Here is a 22,864-nt window from a genome sequence, read left to right as displayed (position 1 = left end):
AGCAATCCATGCCATTTGCATAACAAAATGAGTTCAAACCCATTAAAACGGTGCAAACCAACATACGAAATTAAGTAATCTGATTTCTTATTAAAGGATGGATTACAACTTGGGCAAGGGATACCCGATAGGTGCAATTCTCTGAATTCAGAAAAAAAAGAGGTGTTCCACTCTCCCAAGAAACATGGAAACAATAATTGATTAATCAATATGGAATCAGTTTTTACATAAGACATATGAATTGTTTGAGATGTATAATTTTGAGAAAACTCCTTGCATCAATCATTGGATCTGACTGGGTTGCCGATCAGCATAATGTAAGTCCTTAGTAAAAAGTTTCTAAGCTGCAGGTTAGAGGTGGTCTAACTTCCCAATAACATAGGACTAGGTTCAAACAATGCAATAAAGTTTTCTCACAATTCCCACAACTGAACAAATTTTCTTATAAGACAGAAATTGGAATACATACATAACTGAATAGAAAGAGAGCTAAGTTAGTGCCAGAATTGATCATAACTTCAAATCAGTGAGGTTCATTCAATTCTCACCACCACTTGTTATTTTAATTGTTTCAGTTAACATCATTTAGAATTGATATCAATCACAGAACAAATATTTAGGATAAAACATGAGGAAAGAGAGCCAAACAGAGAGAAACAGAGGGAAGAAAAGAAAGAAAGGAAGAAAGAAAAAGGAAGGAGGGATGAAAGAATGAATGGAAGGAAGGATGAAAAAGAGAAAATAAAGACTGGTTAATCTAATCTATTTGCCTTGGAACCTCATGAATATCATTTCCTATATTTAAAACAATTAAAACTGGGACGATCCTAATAATAATAGTAGTAATAAGTATTTTATAATAACAACAACTAGCATTTATAAGATGTTTTAAAGTTACAAACAATTTTACGTGGTTATTTCATTACATCTTCATAAAAACTCTTTGAGTTAATATGGGAGTACTAGGGCAAAGGGAAGGAGGAGCCAAAACTCACCGTTTCTAGAATAACAAATTGAAGTTTTGATGAAATGGGTAATTGGGGAAATGGATATTGCTAAGATAAAAATTTAGGTGCAATATGAAGAAAGATTTATCACCCATTATACTTGTGATTGTCTTGATAAAAAGTGTTTCTTGGGGACTGTTAAAGCAAAGAATGAATGCCCACTTTGAAGTTAGATTAGACTGATTTTCAGGTCCCTTCAAACTCTAATTCTGTGATATTCTATAAATGTAAAGCCAACCCTCTTCACAGAAGTTGATAGCTGCCATGCATCTCACTGTTGCTGGAATAATTCTACCGTAATAATAGTTAAATCTCCTTACCCAACATGATCACATCCGATTTTAAATCCTCAGATGTGCATAACAAATGGAAAGAGGAAGGAGAAGGGGGAAATGTCTGTACTGAAAAAGTGAGACTGAGTGCCATGATCAGGTAGAAGCGGTATAATCGACAATACAATCAATCAATCAGATCTGGTACCTTGCGCAAATATATATGGAAAGTTGGCTTGCTAACAAGAGAAGCAAACAAAATTACCTCTTATTTCACCAGCATGAACAGGGTGCAAAAGAAAAAAAGCACCCATAATGAATGAGTAAATATTTTAATAACAATTGCAGAAGCAAAGTATGCTTAGCACAATTCAGAAGAAATATAAAGATGATCATCAAGTTTCCAGGATCATTGATGGGGTTGTCCATTAGTCATCTCAATGTTTGGCACTATATAGTTGCAACAGTTGTCTTATTATCTGAAATCCCAAGACATTTCTTCTAACCAGGATGATGGCTGAAATATTTGTACTGCTATGTTAATAAATAACACCAGTTAAAAAGAATGACTCCTTTTTTACTTATTTTGCAAATAAAAAACACTAAACTGAGAGGAAAAACAATTGCACAGTTCTCTATCACCTATTCTGCAATGCTTTTGTTTGTTTTTTTGTTTGCTTTTTTGGTGGGAAATATGCTTGGTCTTCTACTTTTAGGTTTTCCTCTCTTCCACTTAAGTTTCTTGTGGGAATCAAGGTGGAAGAACTGTGGACAAGAAACTGAGCTAACTATAAAAGTCAACTTACCATATTTAGAGTAGATGTAGATGGGTACTTAATTTCTCCTTACCTTCACTTTTGGAATTAATATTATAGTGGTCTTTGGTCACATCATGGAGACAATAGGTTGGAAAATATTAGGTTGGGTTGGGGAGGTTACTTGGGTTCCAAGAATAGGACATTTCTTATTATAGCAGACAGTTGGCCAGATTTTAGGTCTTGGCTCCTCAATTTGGACATGGCTGCCTTTACCTCTTTGTTCCTCAGGGTGTAAATAACTGGGTTCAATATAGGAGTGAAGATGGTATAAAATATTGCAAGAACTTAGTACACCGAGTAGACACTGAAAGGACACATATAGATAAAGATACATGGGCTAAAGAACAGTATGACCACAGTGATATTTGCAGTCAGGGTAGAACGTGCCTTTGATATGCTAACTGATGCCCGATTGCATACTGTAATGAGTATAACTGCATATGAAGCAACAAAGAGGAGAAAGGCGCTCATGGAAAGAAACCTGCTGTCTTCGAACTGAACTGTCAATATAGATGTCTATGCAGAAAAGTTTGTTCACAAAAGGGACATCACAGAAAAATCTGTCCACCTTGTTGGGACCACAGAAGGGCAAGTTGACTGTAACTACCATTTGGCTAGCTGTGTTTATGAAGCCAACAGATGAAGGGATGATGACCAGAATGATACAGACCTGCCACACATGATGTTCCTGTAGTGGAGAGGTTTACAAATGGCAACATAAAGATCATAGGCTATGGATACAAGAAGCATTATCCCACTCCCAGCAAAATGGTCTACCTCAAAGCAGAAAGTCTTTTGCTCAACAAGGAAGCCTGTAATCATTTTAGGGGAGGCAAAAGAGGACACACAGACATCTATAAAAAAGAGATCTGCAAGTAAAAAGTACATGGGTGAATGAAGATGTAGGTCTGAAGTCACAGGGAGGAGGATAAGGAAGTTTCTCATCACAATAGCATGTAGAGCAATGAAAACCTGATGATGAAGAGAGGTTGGATTTCTGGGGCATCAGAGAGTCCCATCAAGATGACCTCAAACATTTGGGAGTGATTTGTCTTGTTCATTGACTTGGGTTGAAATAAATGTTTTTCAATTATCTGGAAGTAAGAGAAATAGCAGAGATCATTCAATGGAACTGGATTGAGGAAGGGTTTTAAACTATTTCTCTTACTGTTGAGAAGTGCTGAACTTCTCCCTTGATTATGAAAGCAAAGGATATTTATTCCCATCAGCGCCTTCAAAAAGAAGGCTGAACTGCCCATTAAAGTTATATCTTATCCCACAACTAACAAAGTTCAAAGCTTTCAGTGACAATCAAGATCCAATAAAAAGGTTAAGGCCTCTTCATGAATGCCATAGGATTATGAAACATGCCATGCAACCTAAGTATAACAGTTTCCAATCTTTCATAAAGGAATAGTACTGCTAAAATTAAACATTTTTATTAATTAAATATTTCCCAATAACATATAAAAACTTTTAACACTCACTTTGAAAAATGTGAAATTCCAGTTTTTCTCCTTCCTGTACCTTCCCACACCTTAATAATAAAGCAATATGAAATCAATTTTACACGTGAAGTAATGCAATGCATATTTCAATGTTACGTTGCAAAAGAAAACATACATAAAAAAGAAAAATAAAAAAAGTTTAAAGTTGTGCTTGAATCTGCACTCAGATTTCATCAGTTCTCACTGTGGAGGTGGATCAAATATTTTACCATGGGTCCTTTGGAATCATCTTGGATCATTGTCTTGATGAGAGTAGCTAATATTTCAAAGTTCATTGCCTTACACTATTGTTACTGTGCACAATGTTGTTCTGATTCTGCTCACTTCATTTTGCTTCATATCATAGACCTTCTGAAGCCATCCTGCTTGTCATAATGCAAAGGTATTCCATGTGAAGGAATACCTTAAGTGATCCATTGGAGCTACTCAGGAAAATCTTATTTTGTCACACATTTCTTAAATATCTGCTAAGTGCAATACATTTTATTATGACCTGAAGGAGTTTCAAAGTGAAAAAAAAGATATATGTTTCCTGACTTCAACGAGCTGATAATGTAGTCAAGAAGATAAGACTACTAACAAAATATCCATATATAATAGAGAATTCTGAGAAAGCAAGGATCATTTTTAATTGCTATGCTCAGGGAGAACCACGGAGAAGATAATGTGAAATGGTCTTGAAGGAAGAATGTATAGAGGTGTAATAAGGCACACTGTAGCAAACCAATTCTTATCACTGATCCATCTCCTGCAAATTTCCACATAATAATATTTTCACTTCTAACAACCTGATCTCTCCTGAGATCACCAACCTATTTGAATTCTACCTCACAGTGATGTATGAGACAATTCCATTCTGAAACCCAGTAACACAAAAATATCCCTTTACGAATTTTTCCTCCACAAATTTAGTGACTGTGCTCTTCAGAGTGACTATGTTCCAATATAATTTCCATTTTTCCAGATAAATTCCAGAGATGGAATAGTAATGGGGTGACTGAGACTTTGTTCCAGATGGCAAAATAGGTTTCATTCACCTGAGGGCCAAGGTTCATTCCCCTCATCACAGTTATGGCCACCCAAATGACTCACTTTCTTGACTAACTTAACTGTCACTCCATTAAAATTGAATTGCCTTTACTCCCCAGATGTTAAATGGTCAAAGGATATGAACAGGTAATTTTCAGAGCAAGAAATAAAAACTATCTACAGTTATGTGAAAAAATGCTCTAAATCCCTATTGATTAGAAAGATGAAAATCAAAACAAATCTGAGGTACTACATCACACCTATCAGATTGGCTAACATGACAAAACAGGAAAATGACAAATATTGGAGAAGATGTGGGGCAGTTGGAATATTAATTCATTGCTCGTGGGGCTTTGAGCTGATGCATTCATTCTGGAGAGCATTTTGGAACTATTCCTAAAGGGCTATAAAAATGTGCATACACATTGATCAATCAATACTGATTCCAGTACTATATCCCAAAGAAATCAATAAAAATAGGAGGATTCACATGTACAAAAATATTTTTTGTATGACCAAGAGCTGGAAATCAAGGTGATGTCCATTAATTGGGGATTGGCTGAAGAAGTTTTGGCACATGAATGAAATTGTACACTATTGTGATATAAGAAATGATGAACAGATTGACTTCAGAAAAACCTGGAACGATTTATATTGACTGTTGCTGAGTGAAGTGAGAAGAGTTAGGAAAACATTATACACAATAATAGCCACAGTGTGGGAGGACTGTTTTTGATAGAATTAGCCCATCATAGCAATATAAGGACTTAAAACATTTCCAAAGTAATCAAGGTGAAATGGGGGTGGAGCCAAGATGGAGGAGTAGAAAGCCACAGATACTCTAGCCCTTCCCACACAGTCTATAAAATACCTGTAAAAAATGACTCTAAACAAATTCTAGGGCTGCAGAAGTCACAAAATGATAGACTGAGAGAGATTTCCAGCCCAAGGTAGCCTGGAAGACCAACAGAAAAGGTCTATCACACTGAGCACTGAGCAGAGAGCAGCCCATGGAGCCCAGTCCAGCCTTGGCCACATGGGGCCCAGCAGGGACAGGACCAAAGCAGGCCTCTGGGGCAGAATCCTCAGCAGCAGGGGAGGTTCTCAGATTCCTCTGCTCACAAACACCAAAGACACTTCAAAGGTCAGTGAGAAGTTTTTTCCTCCTGGCTGAGAAGGGAGCAAGGTGTTTCCCTAACCCTAGCCCCAGGTGGCTGCAGTTGCAACAGCAGCAGCCAAAACTATTTTTGTAACCCTCCTCCTAAACCTCCTGTAGGAATGGAGCTGTAGATCTGGGTCTCAGTCCTGAGTGGAGGTCTGGAGGTGAGGAAGAGTGCTGGCTGGCATGGTGGAGCTGGTGGAGGCTCTGGAAAGGGAATTTTACTTGAAGATCCTAGGCAGAAAAGCTTTGGTAGCTCCCAGACCAGAGTGCAGGACAGGAGAGGGGTAAACTACTCTCCCTTGATTGAGTCACCTTGAAGGAACTGAGAACTTATAGGTCTCCAGAGTATATCCCACTCTTGACAAAGGACTCAAAAATTAAGTAACTAACTGGGAAAATGTCCAAGAAAGGGGGAAAAAAATAAGGTTATAGAAGATTACTTTCTAGGTGAACAGATATTTTCTTCTGTTCTTTCAGAAGAGGAAGAACAATTATTACCATCAGAGGCCTCCAAAATATGCAATGGTCTCAGGTCATGGAAGAGCTCAAAAATAATTTTGAAAATCAAGTAAGAGAGGTTGAGGAAAAAATGGGAAGAGGAATGAAAAGGATGCAAGAAAATCATGAAAAACTAGTCAACAGCTTGCTAAAAGAGACTGCAAAAAATGCTGAAGAAAATAACAACTTTAAAAGTAGGCTAACTTAAGTGGCAAATGAGGTCTAAAAAACCAATGAGGAGAAGAATGTTTTTAAAAACAGAATTAGTCAAATGGAAAAGGAGGTTCGAAAGCTTCCTGAAGAAAATAGTTCTTGAACTCAGCGCTCTGCTGCCTGGTACTGGTATCTTCAGCTCACTGGAGCTACTGCTCTGTAATCTCCCTCCATTATCTCCCCCCTGGGCCCCCTCTCCTCTCCTTTATGTAGTTCCCTCATCGTCTGGGACCTTTGAACTACTTTTTCAGGGTGAGGTGAGGGCAGGCCCTGGCAGGGAGAAAGAACTGCTGCGAGGAGCTCAAGATGATAGAGTCACTGGTAACAACTGAAGCCCAGAAACTGCTGCACCAGCTGAATGTTCTGTTGGAACAGGAGTGCAGATCTCAGCCAAAGATTTGTGGCTTGAGACTAAACGCATCTGCTGGTGACAGTGGCTTTTGGATGACAGCAAGACTGAGGGACTTCAAAGTGAAAGTCCTTCTTAGCCTAACTCAGTTCTTTGACTTTGACATAGAGAAATTTTCTCTAGCTGTGAATTTACTGGACTGATTTCTATCCAAAATGAAGGTACAACCCAAACATTTTGGATATGTGGAGTTCCATTGCTTCTATCTGGCTGTGAAATTGACAGAGGAAGGGAGAAATGTCTCATTAGCCACTGATTTGATACCAATAAGCCAATACAAATTCAAAGTTTCTGATCTGATGGGAATGGAGAAGATTGTGTTAGAGAAGGTGTGTTGGAATGTCAAAGCTACTACTGCCTTTCAGTTTCTACAGGTCTATAATTCACTTATTCATGAAAACTTATTATTTGAAAGGGGAAAGAACCTGAGTTTTGAAAGACTGGATGCTCAGCTTAAGGCATGCCACTGTAGTATTATGTTTTCTAAAGCAAAGCCTTCTGTATTGTCATTGTCTATAATTGCACTGGAGATTCAAGCACAGATATTTATAGAATTGACAGAAGGAGTAGAATGTCTTCAGAAACATTCCAAGAAAAATTGCAGAGATCTGACCTTCTGGGAGGAACTTGTAGCAAAGTGCCTAACTAAATACTCACCAAACAAGTGTTCTAAACCAAATGTTCAGAAGTTGAAGTGAATTGTGTCTGGGCATACTGCATGTCAGTTGAAGCACAGTTATTACAAAATCACTCATCTTCCAACAATCCCTGAAACTGGGTTTTAATAGGATTGTTATGGTGAAGAAATTCAACTGCTTTGATGACTTACTTCACATCAGAATTGTGAACTCCAGTATCAGAATGGATTTAAACTGTGAAGCCTGAAACATAGCAATTAAGTTAGCATTGATGTTTTCAGATTTGACAGGAAAACAGGCTATAGTTGGAAATTGATTATGTGTGCTGCAGTTAGAGGTGTGTTCACAACTAAATTATGATCTTTTTTTGAAGCATGTTTATAAAAACTAAAACTCAAATGTGAAACCCTAATGTAGAATAAGGATAGGAGACATACTGTGAATTGGTAGTTAATATTGATCCAATCTAGTCGAATCTGGATCAGTATACTGATTATAAGTAGTATTGATAGCAAGGTATGATTGATTTTAATTGATGTTATTTGAATTGTGATGCAAGTTCATGTCAAAACAGATCAACTTAGGAAAAGTGGTATGTTGCACTGTAGTATAGTCAGACTTACTAGTTTTTAAGGCAGTATAAACAACCTTGTTAAAGCCTTATGCAACTAGATAATCCAATAATTCTAAAGATTTATTTTTGTTTGGTATATTTTTTTCATTTAAATTTGATTGTAAAATTCTAATTAAGTTGTAGACAGACATGCTAAATTTAAGTGAACTTCAACATTATCTTAGGGAAAAATTGATACGGTATGCGGTATGCAAAGTTTTATACAGAATGATTTTTATCTCAATATCTAGCCTCTTAGAAAAAAATTAATTTCTCTTATTCAAGAAATTGTTATAGTCTTTCAATCTGAAATCTTAGCTGTGTCCTTCTAAAGTAATATAAGCTAATGCTAACACAATAGAGCTTTTCAATAAGGATTGTGGTTGGACCCTTAGAATCGAGCTTTGTATTTAAAGCAGTACATATGGGGTATGCTATTGTCACAATGCTCCTGTAACAATTCAGTTTAGACTACAGTAAGTTGTCTAGCCAGATTCAAATGTGCAGCAATTTAATTGAATTAATTATGTGGCAGGAGGAGGACTCAAGGCTAGTTGTAGAATAATGAATCTAAATTGACATATTAGGGTTGGGAAAACAAATAGTTAATCAGTGCAGTATATAACTTAACTTCCACAATAGCTGTAACTAGTTCAAATTTCCCTTTGACGATATCATATTTTGGGGAAAAAAATTTCCCCTTTAAAGATAATCCAAAGAACCACAGGTATATCTCATATGTCTCATGCTTCATTTTGTAAAGTATTTTGCAAATGCACTCTTCAGTTACTCCTAAACACTTGATTCATAGAAGAATTTACTTTCTAATGCATCAATGCAAACTTAAGTTGGCTGAAGTAACCTAACAAGTATGATTATGTTGTGGTACTAAGAAAGTGACCTTTCAATAAAATTATTGAAATGCAAAAAAAAAAAAGAAAGAACCTAGTTCTTTAAAAATTAGAATGGAGCAGATAGAAGCTATTAACTTTATGAAAAGCAAGAAATTACAAAAAAAAAGCCAAAAGAATGAAAAAAGGGAAGATAATGTGGAATATCTCATTGGAGAAACAACTGACTTGGAAAATAGAAGCAGGAGAGAAAAACTTAAAAAATATGGAACTACCTGAAAGCCATGATCAAAAAAAAAAAAAAAAGCCTAGACATCATCTTTCGTGAAATTATCAAGGAAAATTGCCCTGATATTGCATAATCAGAGGGCAAAATAAATATTGAAAAAAATCTACTGATCACTTCCTGAAAGAGACCCGAAAAGGGAAACTGGAGAGAATAATATAGCCAAATTTCAGAGTTCCCAGGTCAAGGAGAAAATATTGGAACCATCTAGAAAGAAACAATTCGAGTAATGTGGAAATACAATCAGGATAACACAGAATCTGGCAGCTTCTACATTAAGGGATTGAAGGTCTTGGAATACGATATTCCAAAAGTCAAAAGAACTGGGATCAAAATCAAAATCACCTACCCCAGCAAACCTGAGTATAATACCTCAGAGGGAAAAAATGGTCATTCAATGATATAGAAGACTTTCAAGCAATCTTAATGAAAAGACTAGTCTGAATAGAAAATTTTACTTTCAAACACAAGAATCAGGGGAAGCATGAAAAGGTAAACAGGAAAGAGTAATCATAAAGGACTTACTAAAGTTGAAATCTTTACATTCCTACATGGAAAGATAATACTTACAACTCTTGAGAATTTTCTCAGTATTTGAGTACTTGGAGGGATTACACATACACTCACACACACGCATGCACATATGTAGACAGAGAGCACAGGGTGTGTTGAATAAGAAGGGATTTTATCTAAAAAAATAAAATTAAGGCATAAGAGAGGGGAATATATTGGGAGAAGAAATGGAATGGAGCAAATTATCATTCACAAAAGAGGCAAAGAAAGCTTTTTCAATGGAGGAGAAAAGGAAGAAGACAAAAGTGAAAAAGTGAAGCTAACTGCCTTCGCATTTGGCTTAAGGAGGGAATAGCATGCTCACTCAATTTGGTATGAAAATCAATCTTACATTACGGGAAAGCAGGAGAGAAGGGAACAAGTGAGGTGAGGGGGATGTTAGAAGAGAGGGCAAATGGGAGATTGGAATAATTAGAAGAAAACACTTTTGGCGAGGGACAAGGTCAAAAGAGAGAATAGAATAAATGGGGAGCAGGATAGGATGGAGGGATATATAGTTAGTCTTACACAACAAGACTCTTATGGAAGCCTTTTGCAAAATTAAACATGTATAGCCTATATTGAATTACTTGCCTTCTCAGTGGGGATGGGTGTGGAGGGAGGAAGGGAGAGAAGTTGTAATTCAAAGTATTAAGAACGAATGTTGATAATTGTTTTTGTATAAAACTGGGAAATATGAAATACAGGTAATGGGGCACAGAAATCTATCTTGTCCTACAAGAAAAGAGAGAGGATGGGGATAAGGGAAGGGAGGGGTGTGATAGAAGAGAGGGTATATTGAGAGAAGGGGTAATCAGAATGCAAGACATTACGGGATGGGGGAGAGGAGAGATGGGGAGAAAGTTTCGAACTCAAAATTTTGTGGAAGTGAATGTCAAAAACTAAAATAATTAAATAATCTTTTTTTAAAAAATTAATTTATTTAACTTTTAACATTCATTTTCACAAAATTTTGGATTCCAAATTTTCTCCGCATTTGTCCCCTCCCCCCACCCCTAAACACCGAATATTCTGATTGCCCCTATCACCAATCTGCCCTCTCTTCTACCATCTCTTCCTTCCCTTGTTCCTATCTTCTCTTTTGTCTTATAGGGCGAGATAACTTTCTATACCCCATTGCCTGTATTTCTTATTTCCTAGTAGCAAGAACAGTACTCGACAGTTGTTCCTAAAACTTTGAGTTCCAACTTCTCTTCATCCCTCCCTCCCTACCCATTCCCTTTGGAAGGCCAGCAATTCAATATAGGCCATATCTGTGTAGTTTTGCAAATGACTTCCATAATAGTCGTGTTGTGTAAGATTAACTATATTTACCTCCATCCTATCCTGCCTCCAATTGTTTCGATTCTCTCTTTTGATCCAGAACTTCCCCAAGAATGTTGACTTCAAATTGCTCCCTCCGCCCATTGCCCTCCCTAGCATCCTCCTCCCCCACCCTGCTTATCCCTTTCTCCCCCACTTTCCTGTATTGTAAGACAGGTTTTCATACCAAAATGAGTGTGCATTTTATTCCTTCCTTTAGTGGAATGCGAAGAGAGTAAACTTCATGTTTTTCTCTCACGTCCCTTCTTTTTCCCTCCAGGAAAAGTCTTTTGCTTACCTCTTTTATGAGAGATAATTTGCCCCATTCCATTTCTCCCTTTCTCCTCCCAATATATTTGTCTCTCACCACTTAATTTCATTGTTTTAAGGTATGATCCTATCCTATTCAATTCACTCTGTGCTCTCTGTCTCTGTGTGTATGCGTGTGTGTATGTGTATAATCCCACCCACTACCCAGATACTAAAAAGTTTCAAAAGTTACAAATATTGTCGTTCCATGTAGGAATGTAAACAGTTCAACTTTAGTAAGTCCCTTATGGCTTCTCTTTGCTGTTTACCTTTTCATGCTTCTCTTCATTCCTGTGTTTGAAAGTCAAATTTTCTTTTCAGCTCTGGTCTTTTCATCAAGAATGCTTGAAAGTCCCCAATTTCATTGAAACACCATTTTTTCCCCTGAAGTATTATACTCCATTTTGCCTTGTAGGTGATTCTTGGTTTTAGTCCTAGTTCCTTTGATTTCTGGAATATCTTATTCCATGCCCTTCGATCCCTTAATGTAGAAGCTGCTAGATCTTATGTTATCCTGATTGTATTTCCACAATACTTGAATTGTTTCTTTCTAGCTGCTTGCAGTATTTTCTCCTTGACCAGGGAACTCTAGAATTTGGCCACAATGTTCCTAGGAGTTTCTCTTTTTGGATCTCTTTCAGGTGGTGTTCTGTGGATTCCTTGAATACTTACTTTGCCCTCTGGTTCTAGAATCTCAGGGCAGTTTTCCTTGATAATTTCATGAAAGATGATGTCTAGGCTCTTTTTTTGATCATGGCATTCAGGTAGTCCCATAATTTTTAAATTGTTTCTCCTGGATCTATTTTCCAGGTCAGTTGTTTTTCCAATGAGATATTTCACATTATCTTCCATTTTTTTCAATCTTTTCGTTTTGTTTTATGATTTCTTGGTTTCTCATAAAGTCGTTAGCCTCTATCTGTTCCATTCTAATTTTGAAAGAATTATTTTCTTCTTTTGAACCTCCTTTTCCATTTGGTTAATTCTGCGTTTGAAAGCATTCTTCTCCTCATTGGCTTTTTGAAGCTCTTTTGGCAATTGAGTTAGCCTATTTTTCAAGGTGTTATTTTCTTCAGCATTATTTTGGGTCTCCTTTATCAAGGTGTTGACCTGCTTTTCATGCTTTTCTTTCATCTCTCTCATTTCTCTTCCCAGTTTTTCCTCCACCTCTCTTACTTGATTTTCAAAATCCTTGTTGAGCTCTTCCATGGCCAGAGCCCATGGTATATTTATTTTGGATGTGTAGGATACAGAAGCCTTGACTCCTCTGTCTTTCCCTGATGGTAAGCATTGATCTTCCTCATCTGAAAGGAAGGGAGAAATTATCTGTTCACCAAGAAAGTAACCTTCTATAGTTTTATATTTTTCCCGTTTCTGGGCATTTTCCCAGCCAGTGTGTTGGTTCACTGTGAAGAAAATGAGAATTCAGGAAATTATGATTGCTATCTTCAAATACCAAAAATAGGGGCACTTAGGTGATGCAGGGGATAGAGCACTGGCCGTGGAGTCAAGATGATCTGAGTTCAAATACAGCCTTAGACACTAACTGTATGAACCTCGGCGAGTCAGTTTACCCCAATTGCATCAAATAAGAAAAAATTCCATAAAAGATGAATTTGACTTATACTGCTTACTCCAAGAGAACAGTATAACTAGAAGCAATGGGTGCCAGTTGCAGATTCAATGTAAGAGGGGAGTAGGCAAATAAAAAAAAAATGAATGAAAAAAATACCTTCCTAACAGACAGAGTTATCCAAACGTTGATCTGAGATTCATTAAGAAATGGTGGATTATTCGGGGGTGGAGCCAAGATGGCTGAGTGAGAGCAACTACTCACCTAAGCTCTTAGACAAACCTCTTCAGATACCTCGTAAAAGAGAATGTGAACTGATTTTGGAGTGGCAGAATGCAACAGAAGAAAGACTGTGGCAGATTCACAGCCCAGGACAGACTGGAAGGGATCTATTCCTTGGGGCTAGAGGAACACACAGTACACAATGCACAGGCTGTACCAGTGCATTTCCACTACAGCAGGGCCTAAATGTGCTTACTCCTACAAAGAGACACAACCAATTTAGGGACCAAATCCTATTCATTCTTCGTCTGTAAAATAATCATAATAATAGCACCTTTCTCCCAGGATTGTTGTGGGCCCCAAATGAAATATTTGTAAAACAATACGCAAATTTGAATGTGCTATGTAAATTATTATGATTAATTAGTATTGCTAATATCATTATGATATAGTGATGAGTGTATCAATACAAAATATGAGAATCCGGGTTCAAATTCCAGTTCTGTCACTTTCCTATCTGAGGGGACAAATCACTTACTCTCTCTGAGATTCAATCTCCTCATTGTAAAATAAAAGAGTTTCTCACATGCCCTGCAGCTCTGAATCTAAGATCCTAAAGTTGCAATTGGAGGCTCCTCTCTCTCCTTGATTATTGGATCATTGCTCTCTCATGCCAAGATGTCAAAGAAACACATGCTCCTGACATTGAGACAAAATGCTTAATGAACATATTACCTAATTTAATTTTCACATCAATTCTACTAAGTAGGTGTTATTATTATCCTCAATATACAGATGGGGAAAGTGAGATTGAGAGAGCAAGAGAGTTGTGCAGGGACACAATACCTAAAGCAGGTTTTGATCTCAGATTTTCCTTACTCCAGATTCTATGCTAGATTCATTGTACTATCTAACTGCTGAATCTCAATGCCATGTAATATACATAGTGAGAAGGATGTGTCTTCAAAAATATCTTCAATTTCCATAATGTCTTTTCTCCAATACACTTAAGCCAAAGATATCGTAAATGAAACAAATATGAAAGCATTTATTAAATACCAAGCACTGTGTTAAGCAATGAGGGTGCAAACAGAAAACTGAGACAGTTCCTATTCTCAAAAAAATCACATTTTACTCAGGAGAGATAATATTTAAGGGGGGAAGGGTTGTAGCTTCATAGCACAGGGGAAGACCTTCTGCCAAAAGGACTCCAAGTAAAGCAGCAGGTCAAATGGAAATACTCCATGGACCTTGAAGTGCAATGTAAATGGACCCTAACCAATGACTGCTGGCAACAGGGTAGTGGATCCAAGGGCAGAGTGGAGTGGGCTCCGGGTTACATCTGGCAAAAGTGAGGTTTTGGGGGAAATGTATCAGCATTCAGCTGAGACTAAGTAACTAGTACATAAAATGGGCAATGCAAGGGGTGAGACTCAATATCATTTGAGTTGTGTCTAAAATGGGACTTAAAAATGGATTGGTAGTTCAAACAATTTTGATATTTAATTTAAAGATTTCCATATTCATAACATCATGATGTGAACTAGGAGGGGAAAAATCCATGAGTCCTGCTGGCAGAAGAACAAAATTTAGGAGTTGTTGACTAGCTGTGTAACCTTGGGCAATTTATTTAATGTGTCAGTCTCCTGTGTCCTAATGTCTTTAGTCTCCTTCCCTCCCTCATCAAGTTCTCATGACAATTCAATGAAACCATCTAGTTAGAAGTGTTTTCTAAGTTTTAAAGTACTATACAAATATGTGATAATGAGAGCTATTATTGTTGTCAGTATAAAGGAGAGGACTGGAAATTCCGATACTGCCACTTACTGGAGTCATCTTGTGGAGAACTTAATGACACAGGAATCTGGTGATAGTTATATAGCTACAGTCTTTATGTCACTTTACAAAATCGATCAATATCACATAAAGAGCTTTAGAATTTGCACAGACTAGACTATCAATAAAGGCTTCAAAGGAAAAAAAACACTCACCCAATATTATTTGGATAATAACGATTATTTCAATTATCCATATAGTTACATCTATGTAGACAGTTACCATCAGAAAAAAAATTTAGCATTACTTCCTGTTGTTGCCCTGAGAACAAGAATTTAATTTATCATTGGCAAGTTATACCAAAATAGAACAATTTATTATTCCCCAGTCTCTAAAACTCATCAAACATCTTAGGCTTATTAATTTAATTTCTTTGAAAACTATGTATATATTGTAAAGTTCAGGACTCGATTCCAGGAAAAGTAAGAATCTCTGAGGGATTCTCAACCCTTTAAAATGCTCTTTTTACCACCTGCAGGTTGTTTTTTAAGAGGCAGGTAGAAAAGATGATTGGAACTACGTGGATAAGAAGGAAGGATTTTAAAACTCCAGAAAGGTAGAGAGGTTTTCAAATACTCTATGCAGTGAGATAATGGGGTACAACCAGCATGAAACAGGGAAGTAGGGGGGAAAAGGTTAGGAATGTGAACATTGGGAGGCCAAGAATCTCTTGCACTTATTGAGGTGCTCTTCATACGACTGGGTCAAGACCTGACATTAGGGAAACACTATAACTCTTCCATTAAACTCCACAATGAAAGTTGTGTTTTGTGGTGCATTTTATCTGTCACCCAAATACAATGATTTATTCATAGAATTTCATTTTTTCTAAGTTCACTCACTACCAAGTGATGGATTTTTTTTCATCGTGAATTGACCAGATGATCACTTCAACTTTCTATTTCATTTTCCCTTTATAAACATTAGTACAGGTAGATTGACCTGGACTGTTTTTACATTAATATTTGAAAGTCTTTTTGATAACAGGGAAAGGATCTAATAGAAGCAGAGATTACTTAATACTTAGGTAGAATCAGTAAACAGGACAAAGATTTGTTTTTGTGTAACGCCACCTATGAGACAATGTACATTAAGCATTTTTCCCCACAGTGTATTGTGCAAAACTGTAGCCCAAGATGTAAAATCTTTCTAGAAAGAACTGGTGCATTGTAACGAATACACTGAATGCACTTGAACTTGTTCCGTTGTATTGACCTACTCCTGAAAGTACAGTGAAAAAAGTTTCTTTCAGTTGTTTCTTTATGAGGAATTGAATTCAATTTTTCTAAGTACTGTGCAACTCTAAATTTGATGTAGTGATGAAGATTAACAATCTATTTTCACTGCTTAGAAACTTTTGATGCCATAATATTGGCAGATTTCAGGGAGACAATGCTTCCAAAAATACTGATTACATTCCAGTTGCCAGAATTCTTAATGTGAGATCTACTTCAAGGATCTACCAGCTTCCACTTCATACTATTTATTTCTCCCCTTTTGTTGTTTTCCCCTTCACTTTGGTCTCTCAAATTTCCCTCTTTCCATTTTTTCTTTCCTCTTCCTCTCTCTTTGGTATTTATTTCACACTCTGAAATTAGGAAATTAATGCTTTTAGGAATCATCCACATTGCAGACCCCTGAATGCTATGGGGTGAAGACAAAGAAGGAAGGTGGCTAAGATAATCTGTTGCAAAATTGATTGTTGTTGGTGTTTTTAATTAGTAAAGAGTAAGAAGCAATTTCCTGAAATATCTATTTGAAGGCACCAAATGCAAATAATATTGGGAATCTCAATAGTACATCTAAATAATTCTACTATTATAAGAGTTTCACTTTTTCAAAACCCATATTTTTAAAATATATATAAATATTCTATCAGCTAAACCCTGACACATTCATGATAGAAACTAAAATAATCAAAAATGTAAAGATTAAGGTATTCAGAGAGCTACGAAGAGTAACTCATAAACTAATTAGGAAAAATCAAAGAATCATAAATTGCAGGTCTGAATGTATTAAACTAAAATCTATATATGTTTATAAAACTAATACGTATATAAACTACGTCTGTAAAAATCCCATATGAATAGAGGATCCTATGCTTAGCACATCAGTACCTATTGAACCTCTATGTCTCTCTCTATATTTCCTTTTATCACCTTACTTCTCTCTCCTTCCACTTTCCCCCATTGTCTCTTTGTATATGTGTCTTTTTTCTATAAATCTCTTTCTTTGTATTTCCTTATGCATTTCCTTCATCTGGCCAATTACAATTCGAAATTGTTCAAAAAATCTGGCAATAAAGTATCTATTTTAGTAAATATTAAATTATAAATTTCTTAATAGACTTATTGATTTATAAAGTTATTAAATACTATTATTATCAAACTCATTGAATAATGTTTGGCCTTGTTAATTGAAAGGAAAGCATATGAATTTAACACTGTATAGTTTTACCTACAGGGAAAAAAATCCTTGAAGTAAATCCTTTGTGTATATTCCTCTTGACTTGATTTTTTATTCTTATCTTACAAATGAAGACATTAATATCAGTGACTTGTTCACACTCATGGCTCATAATATATTAGAGTTGTTATGAGAACTCCATTCTTAGTCAAGTCATTGTTATTATCACTGTACTCTACAATAGGACAATTAATATAGATATTTGCAACCCCTTACCCTGTTGGGTGAGAGTGGGAGAAAGGAAAGGTTTCTAGGATAAAGTTATCATGAAAGACAATTATTTCTAATTACCCTTGAAGAAAGCTGATAACTACTAGGATTGGGAATCTGGATACAATGATCATAACCTCTTTTCTCCCTTTTCTAGTTATTCTTCATTCTATTTCAAATTCTTTTATTTTTTAGATATTCATCATAACGTCTGACACTGAGTCAATGGATCAGCAAAACTATTCAGTGGTGTCTGAGTTTGTGCTGAGTGGACTCTGCAGCTCCCTACAACTCCAGCCTTTCTTCTTTGTATTTTTTTCTCTGATCTACATAGCCACCGTGTTGGGTAACCTTCTCATTGTGGTAGCAGTGATCTGTGAACCCCGACTTCATTCCTCCCCCATGTATTTCCTTCTGGGCAACCTCTCCTTCCTAGATATGTGGCTGGCCTCATTTGCTACCCCTACGTTGATCAGGGATTTCCTTAGTGAGAAAAAAGTCATTTCTTTTGGGGGATGCATGGCCCAGATTTTCTTTCTGCATTTCATTGGTGGTTCTGAGATGGTGCTGCTGGTCTCCATGGCCTATGACAGATATGCAGCCATATGCAAACCACTGCATTATATGACCATTAGGATCCATAAGACATGCATTGGACTGGTAACCATTTCATGGGCTATTGGTTTTATTCACTCCATTACTCAAATAGCCTTTACAGTGAATTTGCCTTATTGTGGGCCCAATACTGTGGACAGCTTCTTTTGTGATCTTCCTCTTGTGATCAAACTTGCTTGCATGGACACTTATGTCCTGGGGATATTGATGATTGCTGACAGTGGGTTGCTGTCTATGAGCTGCTTCCTACTTCTCATGATCTCTTACACAGTTATTCTTGCTACTGTCCAGCAGAGTTCAAGGGGGAGTGCATCCAAGACTCTTTCCACTTGTTCTGCCATATCATGGTGGTGACACTCTTCTTTGGCCCCTGCATCTTCATTTATATGTGGCCTTTCAGTAGATTCTCTGTGAATAAGGTCCTGTCTGTGTTTTATACTATTTTTACCCCTCTCCTAAACCCTACAATAAGTACTTTGAGAAATGAGGACATGAAGACAGCCATCAAAAAACTAAGGATCCCGTATATAACTGTTCAGTGATTCCCAGGTGATTTTCTTGATGAATATGCCCTTGCTCCAACCCCAGCTGAGGATAGTTTTGAATTTATTTATAGATTATTTCTCTGTAATATGACCTGATTGTATGGTTTTGATATAATGAAATTTAAGATGCATTCTCCTTTAGAAATATCCTTAGAAACTCAAATTTCTCCTTTGTATTTTTTTCTCTGATTTTCATAGCCACTGACCCAGGCAACGTTAGGACAAAAACCAAAGTGACTGTTCATGTTGAATCATCTTTCAAAATGTCAGTTTTCCATGTAGATTTTTGTAAAGTATGAGTCGACTGTTGCTTAGACTGAGCAATGCTTGTGACAGTTTACATTTAGAGATGGTGGGAGTGTTGTGTAGTGGATTGTGAACTACCTGTAGAGTCAGGAAGACCTGGATTCAAGGATATTTGACTATGTTACTCTGACAAGTCAATTGAACTCTGAATAACTCAATCAACTCTACGATTCCAAGATGTAGGGCATGTTGATTTACACTGGTAGATGAAGTTTCTTCAATAGGAATTCTCTTTATCAATGAAATCACAAGTCTAAGTTAAAGAAAGAAACAAAATATAAATGGTTTTTAATAGGTATAAGATACCTTATATAAATAATCTTACTTTTACAGATACCCTGTGAGGCAGGTATTTAAGATATTATTATCCCCATCTTAATGATGATGAAGAATAAATTCAGAAAATTTAAATAATTTACTGAGAAACACATAACAAGCTGATATTACAAGATGGAACTTCCACATAGGCACTCTAAGTCCTCTGTTTTTCCTAGCACAATTCATTCTCTCCACAACAATTTCACAGGTAAATGGGAAAAAAATGAGCTGTTGTGGTTGCTTTGCTAATATCTTTGATTTTAAAAAGAACAAAATAATAGCCAGATATAGACAGTCATAGGTTTTTTACAAGATTATTCTAAAGCAGAATGTTAGAATAAGAAAGAGCCTTAGAGTCCATCTAGTCCAATCCTCTGATTTTACACGTGAAAAAATACAAAAACCCCTGAGGTATACAGCAGTCAATTCCTTCATCAAGCCAAACAATGTTAGTGGTCTAGTTAAGGCAGGTTGTTGTTGTGTTTGTCCTTCTTTCTCGAAGAGGACCATGACATCATGATGATGACATGACTTGCAGTTGACTTTGATTTGAATGAGGCTTGGTTGTGTAAGGTCAACAACCTCACTTTCTTCTCCTGAGCCATCTGGATCCACTGACCTAGTACTCATCAGGATGACTGAAGATGGCCCAGGATGCAATGTGAGACCCTAGCCCTTTCAGGCTAAAATCTTATAGCATTCTCACTTTGAGTGATATACAGCCATTAAATGAATCAACTTCTTTCAGTAGTTGCTCATGGAATGGCCCCTTTAATAAAAAAAAAAATCAAACCGGGAGGAGAAGACCCTCAGGATTCCTGGGGTAAGAGAGAAACGATTACTATTTAGTATTTAAACCCACTCTGTGCTAGATGAGTGGGGACTTATTGTCCAGCATATGAGCTCCAGAGTGAATTGGGCTTGAGGCTTGATCTTTGAGCAAGAAATGCCGCCAGTAAACCCAGGGGAAATAAGGCAGCTTTTGGGCAAGGAATGTCCCTTCCCAGATAAATCTCTGTCTTCCTGATTCTCAGTCCAGTGTGGGTAATGTCCTAGACTTGGAATTAAGAAGACTTGGGTTCTGATTCTATCTCTGACACTCATAAGGAAATTAAACACAAAGAAGTAATTTTTTTCTTAGGTGAACCTCAATTCCATTAACTATAAAATAGAGGTAGAAATACCTGTTGTCAAATTTTATAAATTTTCAAGTTCTTTACATATGTCAGCTATTATTATTATTTACTTTTGTGGTTGTTTTTCCTGGTATTGTTATTTCCAGTGCACCATACTTCTTAGTGTGACAGAGGAAAAGGAATGTTGGATATTTTTTTCTGCTGTCAATTCTTTATTTTTTAGGTGGGAAAGATCTTTGATCACATTATAATAACTAACAACACAAATACATACACTGTTTCCAGTTAAAGAAACATTTGTTTCTGTACTTACTCTTTGTTATTTTTCTCTGCCTCATTAAAGGGGCCATGCTCAGACTACTTTATTTTTTTTTAACAATTTACTGATTTATTTTTAGTTTTCAACATTCATTTCCACAAGATCTGGCATTTCAAATTTTTTCCCCAGCTCTCCCCTCTCTCACTCCAAAACACCTTGCACTCTGATTGCCCCTTCCCTCAATCTATTCTCGCTTTTATCACATACATCCCTTCCCTTATCCCCATGTTGTCTGTTTTCTTGTACGGCAAGGTAGACTTCTCTACCCCATTACCTGTATTTCTTATTTCCCAGTTACATGCAAAAACAATTCTCAACATTTGTTACTAAACTTTGAGTTCTAACTTCTCTCCCTTCCTCTGTCCCCCCCACCCATCACCACTGAGAAGGCAAGCAATTCAATATGGGCTATATATGTGTAGTTTTCCTAAAGATTTCTGTAATAGTCATTTTGTGAAAGACTACCTTATATTTCCCTCAATCCTATCCTGATCCCCCATTTATTCTATCCTGTCATTTGACCTTATCCCTTCCCAAAATTGTTAACTTCTAATTACCCTCGGCCTCTCATTTGCCCTCCCCTCTATCATTCCCCTTCCTCACTTCTCCCCTTCTCCCCTACTTTCCTATAGTGTAAGACAGATTTTCACAACAAATTGAGTGTACATGTTATTCCCTCCATCAGCCAAATACGATTAGAGTTAGCTTCACTTTTTCCCTCTCACCTCCTTTGAAACAACTTTTTCTTGCTCTGTTTACGAGAGATAATTTGCCTTATTCCGTTTCTTCTTTTCTCCTCCCCATATATTCTATGAACGCCTTATTTTTATTAATTTAGATATCATCCCTTCCTATTCAACTCACCCTGTGCCCTCTGTCAATATACATGTAAATGTGTGTGTGTGTGTGTGTGTATGTAATCACTTAAACTACTCAAATACTGAGAAAAGTTTCAAGAATTACAAATATTATCTTTCCATTTAGGAATGTAAACAGTTCAACTTTAGTAAGTCCCTTATGATTTATTTTTCCTGTTTAACTTTTCATGCTTCTCTTGATTCTTGTGTTTGAAAGTCAAATTTTCTATTCAGCTCTAATCTTTTCATGATGAATTCTTGAAAGCCCTGTATTTCATTGAAAGATCATTTCCCCCCTGAAGTATTACACTCAGGATTTCTGGGCAAGTGATTCTTAGTTTTGGTCCTAGTTCCTTTGATTTCTATAATATCACATTCCAACCCCTTCAATTCCTTAATTTAGAAGCTGCCAGATCCTGTTTTATCCTAATTGTATTTCCACAATACTCGGTTGTTTCTTTATGGCTGCTTAAAATATTTTCTCCTTGATCTGGAAACTCTGGAATTTGGCTACAATATTCCTAGTAGTTTTTCTTTTTGGATCTCTTTTGGGAGATGATCAGTGAATTCTCCCAATATTTACTTTACCCTCTTCTTCCAGAATATCAGGGCAGTTATCCTTGATAATTTCATGAAAGTTCATGTCTAGGCTCTTTTATTGATCACGGCTTTCAGGTAGTCCTATAATTTTTAAGTTGTCTCTCCTAGATCTATTTTCCAGGTCAGTTGTTTATCCATTGAGATATTTCACATTGTCTTCTATTTTTTTGTTCTTTTGGTTGTGTTTTGCGATGTGTTGTTTTCTCAAAAAGTCATCAGCTTCCATCTGCTCCATTCTAATTTTTGAAGAACTATTTTCTTCAGTGAACTTTTGAATCTCCTTTTACATTTGGTTAATTCTGCTCTTTAAAGCATTCTTCTCCTCATTGCCTTTTTTGATCTCTTTTTACATTTGAGTTATTCTATTTTTAAAAGT

General features: G+C 36.5%; 2 protein-coding genes and 1 pseudogene across 2 annotated transcripts; 2 read left to right on the top strand and 1 right to left on the bottom strand.

The window, feature by feature from the left end:
- Positions 1–2,214: 2,214 nt before the first annotated feature.
- On the bottom strand, positions 2,215–3,042 carry LOC140514615 (olfactory receptor 4K15-like; annotated as a pseudogene).
- Positions 3,043–6,809: 3,767 nt separating this feature from the next.
- Positions 6,810–7,614, top strand: LOC140514308 (cyclin-G1-like). Its single transcript, XM_072624489.1, has 2 exons — positions 6,810–6,899; positions 7,074–7,614. Exons 1-2 carry the CDS (start codon positions 6,814–6,816, stop codon positions 7,612–7,614), a joined length of 627 nt encoding a protein of 208 aa, XP_072480590.1. The 5' UTR covers positions 6,810–6,813.
- Positions 7,615–18,017: 10,403 nt separating this feature from the next.
- LOC140514614 (olfactory receptor 4K14-like) lies at positions 18,018–18,949 on the top strand. Its single transcript, XM_072625119.1, is given in 2 exon segments — positions 18,018–18,741; positions 18,744–18,949. Coding segments are annotated over 2 exon segments (930 nt in total).
- The last annotated feature ends 3,915 nt before the right edge of the window (positions 18,950–22,864 follow it).

Source organism: Notamacropus eugenii, chromosome 7 (genome assembly GCF_028372415.1).
Source record: "Notamacropus eugenii isolate mMacEug1 chromosome 7, mMacEug1.pri_v2, whole genome shotgun sequence".
NCBI lineage: Eukaryota > Metazoa > Chordata > Mammalia > Diprotodontia > Macropodidae > Notamacropus > Notamacropus eugenii.
This window is presented reverse-complemented; position numbering and strand designations above follow the sequence as displayed.